The following is a 16,156-nucleotide window of genomic DNA, read 5'->3' as shown; positions in this document are numbered from 1 at the left end:
GGCCCTGGGTTCGATCCCCAGCTCCGGGAAAAAAAAAAAAAAAAGAAAGAAAAAAAAAAAAACCAAAAAACCAGGCGGGGGGTGGGGGGAGGGAGAGAAACTAAGCAATAGAAAAGAGGTGAGATGGCACGCCTGTGATCTCAGCACCTGGATGTGAACACAGCTGCCTTAGTTAAAGGTCATCCAGAGCTATACAGTGAGTTCTGGGCCAGCTTGAGATACATGAAGCCCTGTCTCAAAAAAAGAAAGAAGGAAGAAGAGAAGGAGGAAGAAGAGGAAGGGGAGGAGGAGGAAGAGGAAGAAGAGGAGGGGGAGGAAGAATTTGGGGCCAGAGAGATCCATCCGTGATGGGATCCGATGCCCTCCTCTGCTGTGTCTGAGACACCTACAGTGTTGCTTTTGTTCTGTTTTCAAAGCTGAGCTACTGAGTTGGTTAAGGTGCTTGCTGAAAAGCCTGAGGGCCAATGATCACACCCTCATCCCTCGAGTTGAGAGGAGAAAACCGACTCCGCAAGCTATCTTCTGATCTCCACACGCGCACCAACGTGCACTCTAACACATACACAATGAATAAAAAGATGTCCTTAAAGAGAAAAGGAAGACTTAACGGGCAAACTCTACCACCCAAACCAAAGCTTCTCTCGCCACTCCACCACCCGAATCGTCATACAAACAGAAGCATAACTAAGAGGCTCACAGCACCCAGAAGGCGTCCTAACTCTAAACGCACACTTATATAACAACACACTCCAAAGATGAACAGAACGAAGACTCATAAAGTAAGAGAAATGGGAAACACTTTCTCAGGTTACATGTTAATTAATGTCTGAAGCATCCCAAAAGCAGACAGATTTGAGGACTGTACCAAATCAAGGTCGCCCCAGTGGGCACCCAGAAAGCCATGCCCTCTCCGCTGCCAGATACATACACCTCTGTCGCAGAAGAACCATGCGTGACAGTCGACCACATCCTGAGCCGTAAAGTGAATTCCAAAAGCATTTTAATGGCTTGGCGTCAGACTGACCACTTTCATGGATGTGGATTAAACAAACGAGAAAGGAGTCACAGAAAACGAGAAGACAGCGGGATTAAAAAAAGTATGAAAATAGGTGCTTGGATATTAAGACCCTTAAATATATTATATAAGCTTAAACCAGGAATGACGAAAACACTGTAAATACTTTAATCTGAGAGATGCTGTACACAAAAGCACTAAAGCCTCACTTCAAAGAAAATTTATACCTACAAATGCTTATAGGAAAAGAAAGGAAAAGCAATCAGCTGTGTGTTTAGGACACTAGGAACAAGGGGCTGGGGTGTACCTCAGTAGAAGGGTGCTCAGCATGCACAGCCCCTGGATTTCTGTCCCCAACAGGAAGAAAAAAAAAAAGGAAGGCAGAAACACTTAGAAACAATGACATAAACCCAAGGACTACGAGTGGTGGGAAACACAATCTCCATGACCGCTTTTTTTTTTTTTTCTCCCCCCCCCCCCCCCCCCCCCGGAGCTGGGGACTGAACCCAGGGCCTTGCGCTTCCTAGGCAAGCGCTCTACCACTGAGCTAAATCCCCAACCCCTTCCATGACCGCTTTTAAAAGCCACCAGACCCTTGGATGAGAGGGATCAGAAGTCCATACCACATACACAAATGTGGTAGTGTACTTTTTTTTTTTTTTTTTTTTGGTTCTTTTTTTTTTCGGAGCTGGGGACCGAACCCAGGGCGGTAGTGTACTTTTTTAAGACTTATTTATTTAATGTATGAGTGTTTTATCTGCATGTAAACCTGCAGGCCAGAAGAGGACATCAGATCCTAGTACAGACGGCTATGAGCCACCAAGTGGTGGTGGGAATTGAACGCAGGACCTCCAGAAGAGCACACAGTGCTCTTAATGGCTGAACCATCCTCCCAGACAGTAGTGTACACCTTTAATCCCAGGACTTGGGAGGCAGAGGCAGGCAGATCTCTATGAGCCCAAGGCCAGCCTAAGTTACAGGGTGAGTTCCAGGCCAGGCAGGGAGACGGTGAAATCCTGTCTCAAAAACAGAACTGAAAGACTGAAGGAGACATCATTATACATCCCATGCAGGCAGAAAACAACAGAGCCCTATAAACGTCATCTCAACATACTGTAATATTCTAGATGAAGGACAAGCATTCTCATAAAAATACAGCTTTCCGGGCTGGAGAGATGGCTCAGCGGTTAAGAGCACCCGACTGCTCTTCCAGAGGTCATGAGTTCAATTCCCAGCAACCACATGGTGGCTCACAACCATCTGTAAAGAGATCCGATGCCCTCTTCTGGTGTATCTGAAGACAGCTACAGTGTACTTATATATAATAAATAAATAAATCTTTAAAAAAAAAAATACAGCTTTCCAAAACTGAAGGAGAAAGGGGGCTTTATAAGTCAGAAGCTAGACTTTGTACAGAGAAGACCTGATACAGTGGTGCCCACCTGTAATCCCCACACTGGGGAAACTACTGCAGGAGGATCCCAAGCTCCAGGCCTGTCTGGGCTGCATCATAAGACTTTGTGTGGGGGAGGAGTGGGGGGGGGGCGCACGGAGAGAGACTTTGTCTCCCAAAAAAAACCAAAGCACCATATCTCTCTGCCAGGAGACTGCAAGTCTTACTTTATCGTGAGTTGCCTCAAAGCACGTTACCTTGAGCCAAGGCTGGCGCAGTCTAAAAGACCAACACGCAAAAGCCATCACACTTTGACTATGCTGGGATTTCACTCCGAGAATTGTGGTGAATTTAATCCTAAAACTAAATAAACAAACTTTACAGTAAAGAATAAAAGACAATCTATATAACTTACCACACTACATCAGTGGGGCTGGGGACAGCTCGGTAGAAGATGGCCTACCTATACAAGAAAGGCCAGGTTACAAAGAAACAAACAAACACAAAGGTGGGAGGGTAAAAAGTGACAAGGATTTGATTGAATGAATACATACCACACACACACACACTCACACACACACACTCACACACACACACTCACACACACACACTCACACACACACACACTCACACACACACTCACACACACACACACACACACTCACACACACACACACACACTCACACACACACGGGGGTGCTGTTGTTATTTTTGTTGGCTTTTGTTTTTCCAGACAGGGTTTCTCCATGTCGCTCAGGCTGTCCTAGAGCTCACTCTGTAGAGCAGGCTGGCCTCTGCCTCCTGAATGTTGGGATTAAAGGCAAGCAACACCACCTCCCCATTTCTTGTAAGTCTATGCCAGGGGGGCATGTGCAGACAGGAGGACAACTTGTGGAGTGGGTTTTCCCTTTAATCAAGTGTGTGTCCCAGGCCACCAGGCTTGGCACCTCTCCGTACTGAGCCACCTCGCCATTGCAGCTAATGATGTTTTGAAAAGTCATATTCGGCCATAATGGAATGAGTCTCTTGACTTTCCTACTGTCTCTTTAACGACAGCAAATCTCTCGATGAGCGTGGCAATGGGTACTGAGGCTCATCTATAATCCCAACACTTAGAAGGCTGAGGCAAGGAGAGGACAAGTAGAAACCAGCCTGAGCTACATAGACAGACAGTGGTGGCACGTGCCTTACTGAGTTCGAGGCTAGCCTGGTCTACAGGCTGAGTTTCAGAACAGCCAGGACTATACAGAGAAATCTTGTCTGGGGAAAAAAAAAGAAAGAAAAAGTTAAAACAGCTGTTCAGGCAGGACCCAGACCAACCCATGTAAGTTGGGTACCAGATACACAGCTCAGTGATAGAACACTCCATTTCTTTATATCTGTATCTGATCGGCATATGAAAAAACTCTTGATGCTATCCATTCCCAGGAAGAGTCTAAGGAAAATTCACCATGCTGTTCAGGACCACAGGGAGAGTGAAGTGTGTCTTCGCCTTAAACTGGAGCAACAGCAGATAGCTCTCACTGTGATGTCCACAATATGAACATTAAGGAATGAGTCTGACACACGCACATATGACTTGTCAGCAGAAGCCACACATTCCTCAGGATGCATCACAGACCTCAGCCAAGGCAGGCGCATGCCTGAGGAGAAGTCTGGAGCCGTTCTCTGACAACTGCATGCTGCTGAGTACAGCACAGGAGACTGCATGGGCGTTTCGAAGCCCATCTGAAGCCACAGTCACAATCAACCCAGCTGGTGCCAAAGCCAGACATAAAGACCATTCGCACTCTCGAAGTTTCTAAGGCAGGATACAGAAGCAAATACAACACCGGGCTTTACCAAAGTCAAAACCGCTGCCCAGAGCTGGGCACACACACATCTGTGGTCCCAGCCACTCAGGAAGCTGAGGCAGGAGTGTCACTTGAGCTCAGGAGGCCAGTATGAGCAGCACAGTGAGACCAGTGTCAAGTGAAATCACAGAGTGCACCCGTGTAGAAGGGCAGGAACACTGGCAATGTGCATCCACGTCCACTGCATGAAGGACACTTCAGCCTCATGAGGAAAACAGATCCTGCCCAGTAGAATCCAGGAGACAGCCTCCACCTCAGAAACGCAACCGCTCGTGGGAAAACTCTTGGGAGGAACCATCCCCAAAGGGAGTCTAAGAAAAATCCACCACACTGTCCAGGACCATTGGGAGAGTGGAAGAGTGTGCCCTTACCTTAAACTGGAGCTTTCTTATGAAATTGTACACACCATCTCCCCTCCACTGCTGCTATCAGCCACATAGGTCCACAGTGAACCCTGTGACAATAGTAACCAAAAGACAGCCCCAAGCTACAAAGAATCCAAAGTCCACATCCAATGTGGGTTCATTCTTACAAGGGAATACTATGTAACAACAAAGGAGAAAGTCTCCTGACAAAAAAAAAAAAGCACAGGATGCACCAAAGACGACCTCACTCCATCCACGTGGCCTTCTGGGGAGAGGACTGCGTGAGAATTCAAGCTGGCAGCATCATGGAGGACCAAAGAAGGATGGGATGACAGAGATGTCTGTGCCTTCCACAAGCACACACCTACACTGGCGAGCACTCAGAAACGGCTGTCCAGACACCAAGAGCACCACCTTTCCTCGAGTGAGCCAGACGTGGGTGAGAAGTCAGCAGCCATAAGAACAGAAGCTTGCGGAAGTGAGCAGGTGCACAGAGCTTGGCAATGTCTTAGTAAACCTCAGCCAGAAAGGAGTTCAAGTGGGAAGGGCAAAGGTCCAAAGTGCTAAAGACCCTGCTGAACAGTGGCTGGGAAGGCTGAGGATCAACATGGCCGGGTCACCACTGAATGTCAGGAGTTTGGTCCTCCCTCCCACTAGCCCCAGGATGCCTAGCACCCAGCTCTCCACAGGACAAAGAGCTGTCTCATCACTCCCGGGAAGGAAGGAAGGAAGGAAGGAAGGAAGGAAGGAAGGAAGGAAGGAAGGAAGGAAGGAAGGGAGGGGAGAGAACTGAAACTCAGGCAGTGCCAAATGACAAGGGTGGATACCACCCCCACCTCACTGCCCCACGCACCAGGCCCACCCTGAGGGAGACGTGCAATCACTTAATTGAAAGGGGGCATCTCAGCAGTTTTGTGTGGAAAAAGAATACTATCCCCTACAGAAACTGCTGTCCCCTATAGAAACTGCTGAGACTCAAGTTGGGGGGAAAAAAGGAGAAAGAAAAATTGGCAAGAGACATGACGGAATTTCACTAACAAGGAAGTACAAACAGTCTAGATTCATAATCAGAGAAATTCAAACTGAAACCACAACACTATTTCACACCCATCAGCTTGGCAAGAATGCAAGACAGTGAGGATTCTCACCCTGATGCTGGGGTTGGAGCTGGCACAACTGTTTTGGGAAGCAACCGGATAGTAACACTAAGAGAACACACACCCACACCCCTAAATCCTCCTGCTTGACAAGGCGGTCCTGCCTGCCTCAGAGACGGGCATGCACATGGGATATACATATGACGGCCGTCTCTGAGGTGGCAACGGCAGATTTTGTAATCAGGCAAAACCTGACAGCACCCCTCAGCGGAAGTTCAGGTGTTACCATTCTGAGGAGCACATGCTGCAATGGTGCATCAGCCGCCAGCCCAGACATAGCTCAGGAAAGGACTGACCAAAGCCAGCAGCGAAGACTGAAAAGAACCAGAGAACACAATCCTGATCCGGTCTGCAGACAGTGCCCAAGGAACAGCACTACAGAGCAAGTGACCAGACGAGGGCGAGCGCCTCACCTCTGGCAGCAGAGCAGGGAAGAACACAGGTCAGAGAACAGGCAGCACTGTCCTGAGACTGCATGCTTTTTCACACAGAGCATCTGCTCCACTTGACCAAGGCCCTCACCCCTCCAGAGAAAGCCTCTTCCCTCTGTCCAACCCAATGCCCAGAGCACCCTGATACCTGCTGCTGCTCATCCCAGAAGTGTTATCTTTCCCTGTGTGCAAGCCTGCCCTCAACCAGCCTCTCGTGACCCTACCTTCTCCTGTAGAAAGAGGGTCTTCCAGGATCTACAAGAACAGAGGCCAGAGCAGGCATGACTGAGCGTGCCTATAATCCCTGTACACTGGAGGCAGGGGCAGGAGGGCTGAGAGTTCAAGGCCACCCTGGGCTACAAAACAAATTCAAGGCCATTCCACCTTTAAGAAACGGCCTCTTGGGGTTGGGGATTTAGCTCAGTGGTAGAGCGCTTGCCTAGGAAACGCAAGGCCCTGGGTTCGGTCCCCAGCTCCGAAAAAACAAACAAACAAACAAACAAACAAACAAACAAAAGAAACGGCCTCTTTCCCCTTCCTTACTAGGTTTATGCTTCAGTCTTAGGTGGGTGTGTCTTAGGTACTTGTGTCTGTAGTTCTAACTATAAAAGAAGTTCATGTGTGTTGGGGATGTGGATCACAAGAGCACAGGAGTTCAAGAACAGCCTCAGCAACATAATGAGATTCTGGTTTGTTTGTTTGTTTGTTTGTTTGTTTGTTCTTAAAGGAAAGGGGGAATAGAAGAGGGAGGGAGAGAGGGAGTAAGAGAGGGAGAGAGACGGTGGAAAGGGAAGACCCTGGGCTCTCTCTTAGGGAACCCAGAGGCTGCTAAAGGAATACACGGGACAGTGTGAAGTGGGGTCTCGGGGCCATGATGTAGAGAGCCAGAATTAGAGTGTGAGGGTATAACACATCCTTCCTCCATCCCCCGCCCAGCTCTGGGGGCCAGGAGATGCTCCCATTGAGGCAAACACTGACCCTCGGGCCTCAGTTCTCCAGATGCCCCACCGGACTAGGAATTGTGTTCAGATCCATCCTTCCCTTCCCAAAATCACAGCCAGACCTAGAGGGCCTTGTGCATTCTGAAAGGGAGAAGCTACTATCTAGTGGCCTCTGTACCCCAACACCACACTCAGAGGCCTGCTGGAAGTTCACTTGCAGTGACAGAGGTATCTCTCCTCCCTAGCATCTCTTTACTCAGAGCCCCCTCCAGGACACCATGTCCAAGTTCTATGCCTGGAAGGCTCTTTGGTGATAAGCCCACTTTCCCTGTCTCCCCAGAGGGAAGCCTGGAGCGCCCTCAGCCTGGTATCTAGAGTTCCTCTTTTCCTTCACTAGCTGAAGCTCCTGAGTAGGATCCAAGTCAAGAAATCACAAAAGTTTCAAGTTGGGCAGTAGAATGGGAAGCCATAGGTCCACACAGGGATGGGTGGCCACAGCGTCCGCCCAGTGAGTAAATCTTGTCTAACCCTTTCCATGGGGCGAGGAGGAGAAGGTCGCTTGCCCAGGGGAGAAAAGCCAGGCTTGTGCAATGGCAAAATTAACAGCTCCAAGCAAAGAGTACAACGGTCTCGGGAGCTCTTGCCACAGCGCCCGCCCGACGCAAGGCCGACAGGTGAAGAGAGAGCAGACCTCACCCGCAGGGTAGACGGAGAGGCGACAGTGGCGTGTCCCGTGAGCCTCAGGCCCAGGCCTCTGGGGTGTGACAGTGCCGCTGCACGCGGGAGGAGAGCTGTGGCACTAGCCGAGGGCTCGACCGCCTGAGGTCCGCTGCGCAGCCCAGCCCGGACGCAGGTGTCAAGGTGCGGGGCAGAACACTGGCCCGGAGAGCCACAGGCCCGCTGCCCCGCCCCGGCCCTCGCCTTGCAGTGGCCCGCGCGCGCTCGGGGTCCCGGCTCGCGGGCAGGTGCGCGCGGACAAAGCGCAGCGCGGGGGCGTACCTGGGCACGCAGCTGGGGCTGGAGCCGTCCACCTCCCAGGTGGCAAACAGGTTCATGGGCACCGGAGTGTTGAGCGCTCCGGGCGCGCCGGGCAGGCCGAGGCGGCCCCGCTCGGCCATGGCGCCGGCCCCGCCGTCCCTCGGCGGCCTGGGGCTGCGCCGGGCCGCGGGAGCGCGGCGGGCGGGCGGGCCGGGCGCGCGGAGGGCGGCGGCGCGGTCACATGGCGCCGGCGGGCGGCGGGAGTCCGGCAGGCCCGCGGGCGGTGTCCAGGCTGCGCCCGCGCCCCGCCCCCTACCGCACCACAACGCCTATTGGCCGACAGGGCAGGGCTCGCGCGGCGCACCCAATCACTGCCTACCGGAAGTGAGGCGCGCGCCCCAGGGCGTCTCCGGCGCCCAGCCGCGGGAGCGAGCGCGCGCGGCTGCGCACAGGCTGTGCCCTCTCAGGGACTTAGGCGAGCGACGCTATGGCTGCGGGAGTGGCCAGGTCTACAAGCCCTTACGCTCCCTGCGGCGGACCGCAGGCCTAGGGACATTCCCCTGTACCCGGTGACTCTTATCCCGTTGCCATCCTGTGTGCCCCGGCACCGGCCCCTAAGGCCTCCGGGCTCGCACTCATACTCTGTAGGCCCCACCCACCCTTATCCCTTGAGGAGTTTCAGCCACCATCTGTCCTCTCTAGCTGCCCAGTTGCAGCAACCTCCTCCCATGCAGCCTCCTCCTACATTCAGCAGTGCTTAGTTATTTTGAAGTTTTTCTCAAAACCCATCACAACAAATATTTGGTACAGGGCGCATTCTGCCTTGTTCCCAGTGAACTTGGGCCAATAGGAGGGGCAGATGGACGGATCAGACTGCAGGGCCCAACAGGCAGGAGATTCCAGGCACGGCCTTGGGAAGGCCGGCTAGGCTCTGGGGCTCAGGAAGAAACTCAAAGAGGCAGATGTCCCTCCCCCTCTTTTTGGCTGTCTTTGGTCAAAGTCAACAAATTTAGGAAAAAGCTTTTCTGGCATGTCTTGTTTCTTTGTATCCACAGTTTTACACAATTGCCTTTCGCCCTCTAGGTCCCCTGTCTTACTACCTACGATTAAGTCTATTAAAACAATTCTAACTCAGACCAATCTGACTTGGCTTGTCCCTCCTTGCCCTTCAGGTTTTCCCAGTGGTCCTGCTTTCTGCACCCCAGGAAGGCCCTGTGGGTGGGGGTGGTCCTTCCTCTGCTATGACACCCCACCCCCTGCCAACTACATTTGGAGCTCCTCTGCCAGGGGCAGCCTCCTGCTATAACTCCAGGATGGGAGCTGCAAACAGCTGCAGCTGCTTAAAGCCAGAGACCCGCTTTGAAGAGAACAAGGGGACCTGTGTTTTCCTCATGTTCCTCACTCGTTGGGGTGGTAAAACAAAGTCCAGAGGGTCTGTCAGTCTGTGGCCAGCTGAAGTGAATATTGTCTGACACTGCAGCCCTATTGGGGCCAGTGGTGAGGCTTGTACCTAGGAAACCGGAGGCTGTGTTCACTGAGCTTCATCAGCCTTGGTGGACAGGCTGCCTTTGATTGGAAGCAAAGGACAAGCATCCACTGACCTCAGCAGTTGGCATACAGTGCTGGGGACAGACCGAGGGTACATTTGCAGGCAGAAGAATGGGCTGCCTGATGAGTAGTGTCTGTGTGCGCCAGGCAGGCATTGCGGCTAGGGTCAAGGGAGGAAATGAGAGTGACCAAGCTGAGCACACTGGGGCTTGGCACCAGTGGCCTTGGTTGAGCTGTGCCGTCTTGTACTAGACACCATTGTAAGCTCTCAATGAATATGACATATGTCTGCCGGTTCTCACTTTAAATGGGAGGAAAGTGAGATACCATTCTGCACTTTCTAAGGTGTAGGGGTGTGTGTGTGTGTGTGTGTGTGTGTGTGTGTGTGAGAGAGAGAGAGAGAGAGAGAGAGAGAGAGAGAGAGAGAGAGGCTGTCTCTGTTAAGGTAGGTCATGGGGACAGGTTCGTGGTGACCAGTGATTTCTGAGTGAGTAGGTGGCACTTTGAATCTGTTTCACCAAAACTGTTATTTAGATCTTTGACCCCTGTGTTTGAAAATTCTGCTGTCTCCATTCTCCTTTTTGAAGACTGTAGGTTCCCAGACAGCTTCCTTGAAAGCTGGAAAATGCATCTTCCTATGAACTAGGTGTGATGTGACTCTTTACCTTGTTGTGGTAAATAAAAAATAATGCGGCACGACCGGTTCCCGTAAACGCCGGGGGGAGGGGGGTGATCGCTCTCTCACTAGTTCCGGCTCCAGTGGGCCATAGGAGCTAGCATTAATTTATCTCAGCAGCTCCATGCTGGCCCCCATGGTACTCTCTAACCCGGGTGGTCCTCCAGCCCTTCCAGCGTGGCACCTTGCCACACTGCTTTGCTTTCACTCACAGTTCCCTTGTCGAGTTGTTACCACACCAGGCATACAGATCCCAATTCCATGGCAAGCTTGGTGCGTCCCGCCACCGCACCTTCTCTTGAACTCAATTAAGTCGCCACATGAAAGGACACACCACACAATAACCTCTGATCCAATTGATAAGATATAATTTGCCCATCTAGACATACAAAGCCCTGTACACATCCAACCTACATTACACTTCCACATTTGTAGCATTTTTCCTACACTAACTTTTCCTTTAAAGTGGGAACTCAGTTCAGGACGAGCCTCTGTGGACAACCGGGGTGACTGGGGAGAGGGCCCGAGGAGGGGGACCTTCGGAGCCCTCTAGTCCTGAGTCAGCACACATAAACCACTGTGAAGACTGGACAAGCTGTCTTCTCAGCAGCAGGCTGGGTTTGTGGGTAGTAATTAAATGTTGGGCTCCAGAAAAGACCTCGGGCCATGGCAAGAAGTAGAAGTTGTAGCCACCGTCCTACAGGCCCACAGATTTCAACTGGGTTTCCCCCAGCCTGCCCATTGGAGACCTGATCCATGCATTTCTTGGAAACTCCTGATCTTGAGTTAAAAGGACATGAACCTGGCATGAAGATGATACAGTTGTGTAGGCCTGACCCATGCCTGAAGGAGCTCCCTCAGAGTCCAGGGACCTTGCAATGAGTCTAAGGCACAGGAGCCACAGGGACTCCAGGCCTCTGACCATGCTGGGGCACACCAGACTCACCTGTCTGTGTTTAGTGAATGAGCTCTGGTGGACACGAGGCACTGAGTCTTTCAGTGTTCTCTGGTCCGTCTTCCTCTGCTCTGTTAACCTTGAGCTCCAGTCCATCTGATGAGTTGCTAAGACCCCAAGGTGACTTGTGGTTCTGTGTTAACGTAGTTCACATTCTGTGTCCCTGTCAGCCTTGCTGTGGCAGAGACAGGGTCTCAGACTTAGCTCTGGCCTCCATAGTTGAGCCACTATCGAGGAGGCAGAAACAGAAATTTCACACACGGAAGATACACTGGTCGCATGGAGTGCGGGTCATGCATGCCTGCTTCAGGGAAAGGAATGTTGTGTCCAGGAACCCAGGTAACTTTCTGAAGCCAAGTGGGTGTGCAGGGAGAGGCTGTGAGCCGCGAGGCTCATGGCAGAGCTCCAGACCTTGGGTCTTTCTGAGCTGAGTGCAGTGTTGCAGACATAGTCTAGAAAAGTGAAAAAGGGATGTAGATGTTATCAAGGGAATGGGGGTTCTCTTGTAATGTCCTTAATCTCATTAATAAGAGGATTCAGGGGGGTTGGGGATTTAGCTCAGTGGTAGAGCGCTTGCCTAGCAAGCGCAAGGCCCTGGGTTCGGTCCCCAGCTCCTAAAAAAAAAAAGAAAAGAAAAATAAATAAGAGAATTCAGGAGACTGGAGAGATGGCTCAAGGGTCAAGAGCACTGACTGCTCTTCCAGAGCTCCTGAGTTCGATTCCCAGCAACCACATGGTAGCCCACAACCATCTGTAATGGGATCCGATGCCTCTTCTGGTGTGTCTGAAGACAGCTACAGTGTACTTAATAAATAAAACAAATTAAAAAAAAAAACAAAACAAAAGTGAGCTCTCATTAAAAAAGAGAGAGAGAGGGGTTGGGGATTTAGCTCAGTGGTAGAGCGCTTGCCTAGCAAGTGCAAGGCCCTGGGTTCGGTCCCCAGCTCCGAAAAAAAGAAAAAAGAAAAGAGAGAGAGAGAGAGAGAGAGAGAGAGAGAGAGAGAATTCAGAAAGAAACTCAAAAGCACTTTTATTGGCATTTAAGAGAAAACATAGTACAGGTGGATAAAAATCCTGGCAACTACCAGGAGGACGTGAAAAAGGTATGCCTTTTTAAGTTATACATGGAGCAGAAACAGCTTACAGGAGAGAAGATGGCTGGAAGAAAGGCTCAGTTCTTGTAGAGGACAGTTCAGTTCCCAACATCCACATCCAGCTCCATCGGGATCTTCTTGCGCGCGCGCGCGCGCGTGCGCGCACACACACACACACACACACACACACACACACACACACACACGCACGCGCGCGCACAATTTTAAAAAGAAGAAAAGGGACTCCCAAGAATAAAAATGAACTAGTGAGCAAAGATTCCCTGGCCACACATCATGTGCCCCTTTATGGCGCCCACCCTGCTCTCGGCTGTGTTTCACGCTTTTGTCTCATACCCTATTCCTCAGGGAAGGGAAGGGAAGGGTTCCCGTCTTCCTCCGTGGCCTCTTCCATGTTTTTCTATTGTTGTTGCTTGCTTGCTGGTTTGTTCTTGAGACAGAGCTTCTCTGTGTAGCCCTGGCTGTCCTGAACGCTCTGTGTAAGATAGGCAGGCCTGGAATTCACAGAGATCAGTCTGCTTCTGCCTCCTGAGTGCCAGGATTAAAGGGGTGTACCTCCATGCCCAGCCCATCTGTTAATCTTTTTTTAAAAAAGATTTGTGTGTGTGTGTGTGTGTGTGTGTGTGTGTGTGTGTGTCTGCGTGTGTGTGCTCCATCGGGATCTTCTTGTACACACACACACACACACACACACACACACACACACACTGTAGCTGTCTTCAGACACACCAGAAGAGGGCATCAGATCCCATTACAGATGGTTGTGAGCCACCATGTGGTTGCTGGGAATTGAACTCAGGACCTCTGGAAGAGTATTCAGTGCTCTTAACCACTGAGCCATCTCTACAACGCCTCATCTGTTAATCTTAACAGAGTAGCCTTTTAGGTCCTCTTCTCCTCCTGAATAGTGTTTTGGAACATGAACGAGCTGCTTGTACAGTAGTTGGAGGACTGTCCTTTGGAAACCAAGAGGTTAGAAGTTCACAGGCACTACTGTATCTAGACATTTCCTGGTTATATTATGTCTGACCTAGTTAGGCAAGAGCCTGAGCATTGTGAATCAGTTTGATCAATGGAGTCATCAATGTGGATGCCCTGCTGGGTGACTGGCATGGAGCAGGGCCAAAACCACTAATGCTGACTGCTCCCAGAACTCCTACCAGGAGCCCCCACTGAAGGCATCTCCAAGACCTGATAGCCCCTGGAAGTGCAAGGTTCAGAGATGCACTCATTGACTCATTCAGTAAGTTATTCTCAAATGTTTGTCAAATCCTGGAGATGCAGGAATGGACTGTTTGCCCTAGAGGGTTTGGTATTCCTCAGGAACTAGAACAGAGGTATGCTGACAGGTACTGTGCGGGAAGCAGGAAGAGGGTAGGTCATGGAGGAGTTCTGAGGGAGCCAAAGGACCGTGTGGAATTGTCACAGGGAAAGCAGTACTAACAAGGTGTGGAAGGTCAGTGTCCCTAAAGATGTATGTCAGGCCTCCCTTTACCTTAGCAGCTCTTAAACCACAACATTATCCCCAGGAAGCTGCATTCCAGGAACCTGGTTACTTTTGGATCACTGAAAGGCCTAGGTGAGACAGCTCAGAATGAAAACCGAGCAGAAGAAGGGCCGTAGTGGCACACGCCTTTAACGCCAGCACTCAGGGGGCAGAGGCAGGCAGACCTGAAGTTGGAGACCAGCCTAGTATACAGAGCGAGTTCCAGGACAGCCTGGGCTACACAGAGAAAAACCTTGCCTTGAAACGAAAGAAGGGGAAGGAGAAGAAGAAAGAAAGAGAAGAAAGGCCTGGTTTTGTATTCTGCTAGTTCTGCTTACCAGCTGGTGTCTTTACAATTTGTATATTCGAGCTCTCTGCCAGACCCAAGGTCCCTATGGATGGTAGTTAGTTCTGGGTGCTTCTGTGCGGGCCCTTTGGGAATTTCTGCATTTCGATCCTGTGATCTTTATGGTGTATTGCCTCCTTCCGAGGCTGAACAATAGGTCATGGTTTTGTTGGTGGACAATAGGTAATAGTTTCTGAAGGCACATGAAGACCAGGGGAGGCAAGTGCAGTCCGTCCTAGGTATTGGAGGCCCAGAGTGAACTGAAAGGAACAAGGAGGGAAGGGGAGACTCACTTGGCCCCAGGCCCCACCCACCACACAGGTATTCTTTTCAATCTTCCTCCTCCCCTCTCCTTCCCCAAGTCTCTCAACACCTCACCCAGTCTGGACTAGAACGTAAAATTTCTTGTCTCCATTTCCCCATCCCACATACTCCTGGGATCACAGTAAAATGGTGCTGCCACGCCTGGGTTTCATCTTTTTGTCCAAAGTGCATGTACTTTTGTTTTTCTTATGAAATCTGGATTGGGGTCCACATACTGTATTCACCGCTTGTCGGGATGCCTCGAACCCTCAAACCCTTAACGTTTTCTGGAGTGCAGGTACAGTAGCTTTCTCTCATCCCATAATCTGGATGAACCATAACCAACTTACTCTGCCCTCTGTCTCTGGGCATTCAGACCAGGCTCATGTTTGTGCTACATTAGCCTATGCCATTAAAATCTTTAAAGCAGAGGAGGAGACAATGTTGTCATTGTGGACAGAATTTAATAAGCCAGTGAAATGCCACGGGAACACCTGGAAACATGATAAACCTAGTCACAGTAAACAGCAGAGTCAGGATACAGAGGAGTCTCTGCCCTACACCACCAACAATGAAACAAACACTTAGCACATAAGTCATAAGTCAAGCTGCCCCAAGAAAATGCCACAGGGGCTGAAGGAGTTGCTGAGGGGTTAATAGCACTGGTTGCTCTTTTTTTCTTTTTTCTTTTCTTTTTTTTTTCGAACCCAGGGCCTTGCGCTTGCTAGGCAAGCACTCTACCACTGAGCTAAATCCCCAACCCCGCACTGGTTGCTCTTACACAGGACCTGGGTTCAATTCCCAGGACCCACAAAGCATCTTTCAACCATCTGCCACTACAGTTTAGGGAATCAGACTCTGTAGATAACACACATAAATGTGGTATAGAAACATACATTGCAGGCAAAATACCCATATAGGTTTTCTCTGTCTCTGTCTCTCTGTGTCTCTCCCTGCTTCTTTGTCTCTCTTGTGTTTGCTTTTTGTTGTTGTTTTTTGTTTGTTTGTTTGTTTGTTTGTTTCATTTTGTTTTCTGAGACAGGGTTTCTCTGCGTAGCCCTGTCTGTCAAGAACGCACTCTGTAGACCAGGCTAGCCTCAAACCCAGAGATCCTCCTGCCTCTGCCTCCTGAGCGCTGGGATTAAAGGTGTGCAGTACCACTGCCCAGCAGGTTTTCTCAAAAAACTTTAAGAACACACCACAAACTGGCTGGTTGAGAATAGAAACATGCGGGCTGGAGAGATGGCTTAGTGGTTAAGAGCACTGACTGCTCTTCCAGAGGTTCTGAGTTCAAATCCCAGCAACCACACGGTGGCTCACAACCATCTGTAATGAGATCTGATGCCCTCTTCTGGTGTGTCTGAAGACAGCTACAGTGTACTTATATATAATAAATAAATCTTTAAAAAAATAGAGAATAGAAACATGCTGCCTACTGTACTGGGGGCTGAGGTGTTCCAAGATCAAAGAGGCTCCTTCCTGGTTCATAGAACTTTCTCGTTGAGTCTTCCCATATTGGTGAGGAAAAACTAGCTTCCCAGGGCCCTCTCATATCAGCATGATCCCAACCATGAGTACTCCTAGCGGCCCTGCCTC

General features: G+C 50.4%; 1 protein-coding gene and 1 long non-coding RNA gene across 13 annotated transcripts in view; both read right to left on the bottom strand.

Moving 5' to 3' along the window:
* Positions 1 to 8,396, bottom strand: part of Pacs2 (phosphofurin acidic cluster sorting protein 2) — a 59,968-nt gene extending 51,572 nt beyond the window's left edge. For 6 of the 12 annotated variants that reach the window (XM_087554803.1, XM_087554807.1, XM_087554810.1 and 3 more), the window contains exon 1: positions 8,156 to 8,304. Coding sequence is in view for 4 of the 12 variants with exons in the window: in XM_087554800.1 (XP_087410926.1) it covers positions 8,156 to 8,274 (119 nt within the window). In the remaining 8 variants the exon portion in view is untranslated. 12 annotated transcript variants of the gene reach the window in all.
* Positions 1,368 to 6,520, bottom strand: LOC148005494 (uncharacterized). Its single transcript, XR_015622618.1, has 3 exons — positions 3,070 to 6,520; positions 2,324 to 3,004; positions 1,368 to 1,811 (listed from the first exon to the last, which is right to left on the bottom strand). It is a non-coding gene; the product is annotated as an uncharacterized LOC148005494 (long non-coding RNA).
* Positions 8,397 to 16,156: the final 7,760 nt, after the last annotated feature.

The sequence above is a fragment of the Rattus norvegicus genome, chromosome 6 (assembly GCF_021556685.1).
Source record: "Rattus norvegicus strain SHRSP/BbbUtx chromosome 6, alternate assembly SHRSP_T2T, whole genome shotgun sequence".
Classification (NCBI taxonomy): Eukaryota; Metazoa; Chordata; class Mammalia; order Rodentia; family Muridae; genus Rattus; species Rattus norvegicus.
This window is presented reverse-complemented; position numbering and strand designations above follow the sequence as displayed.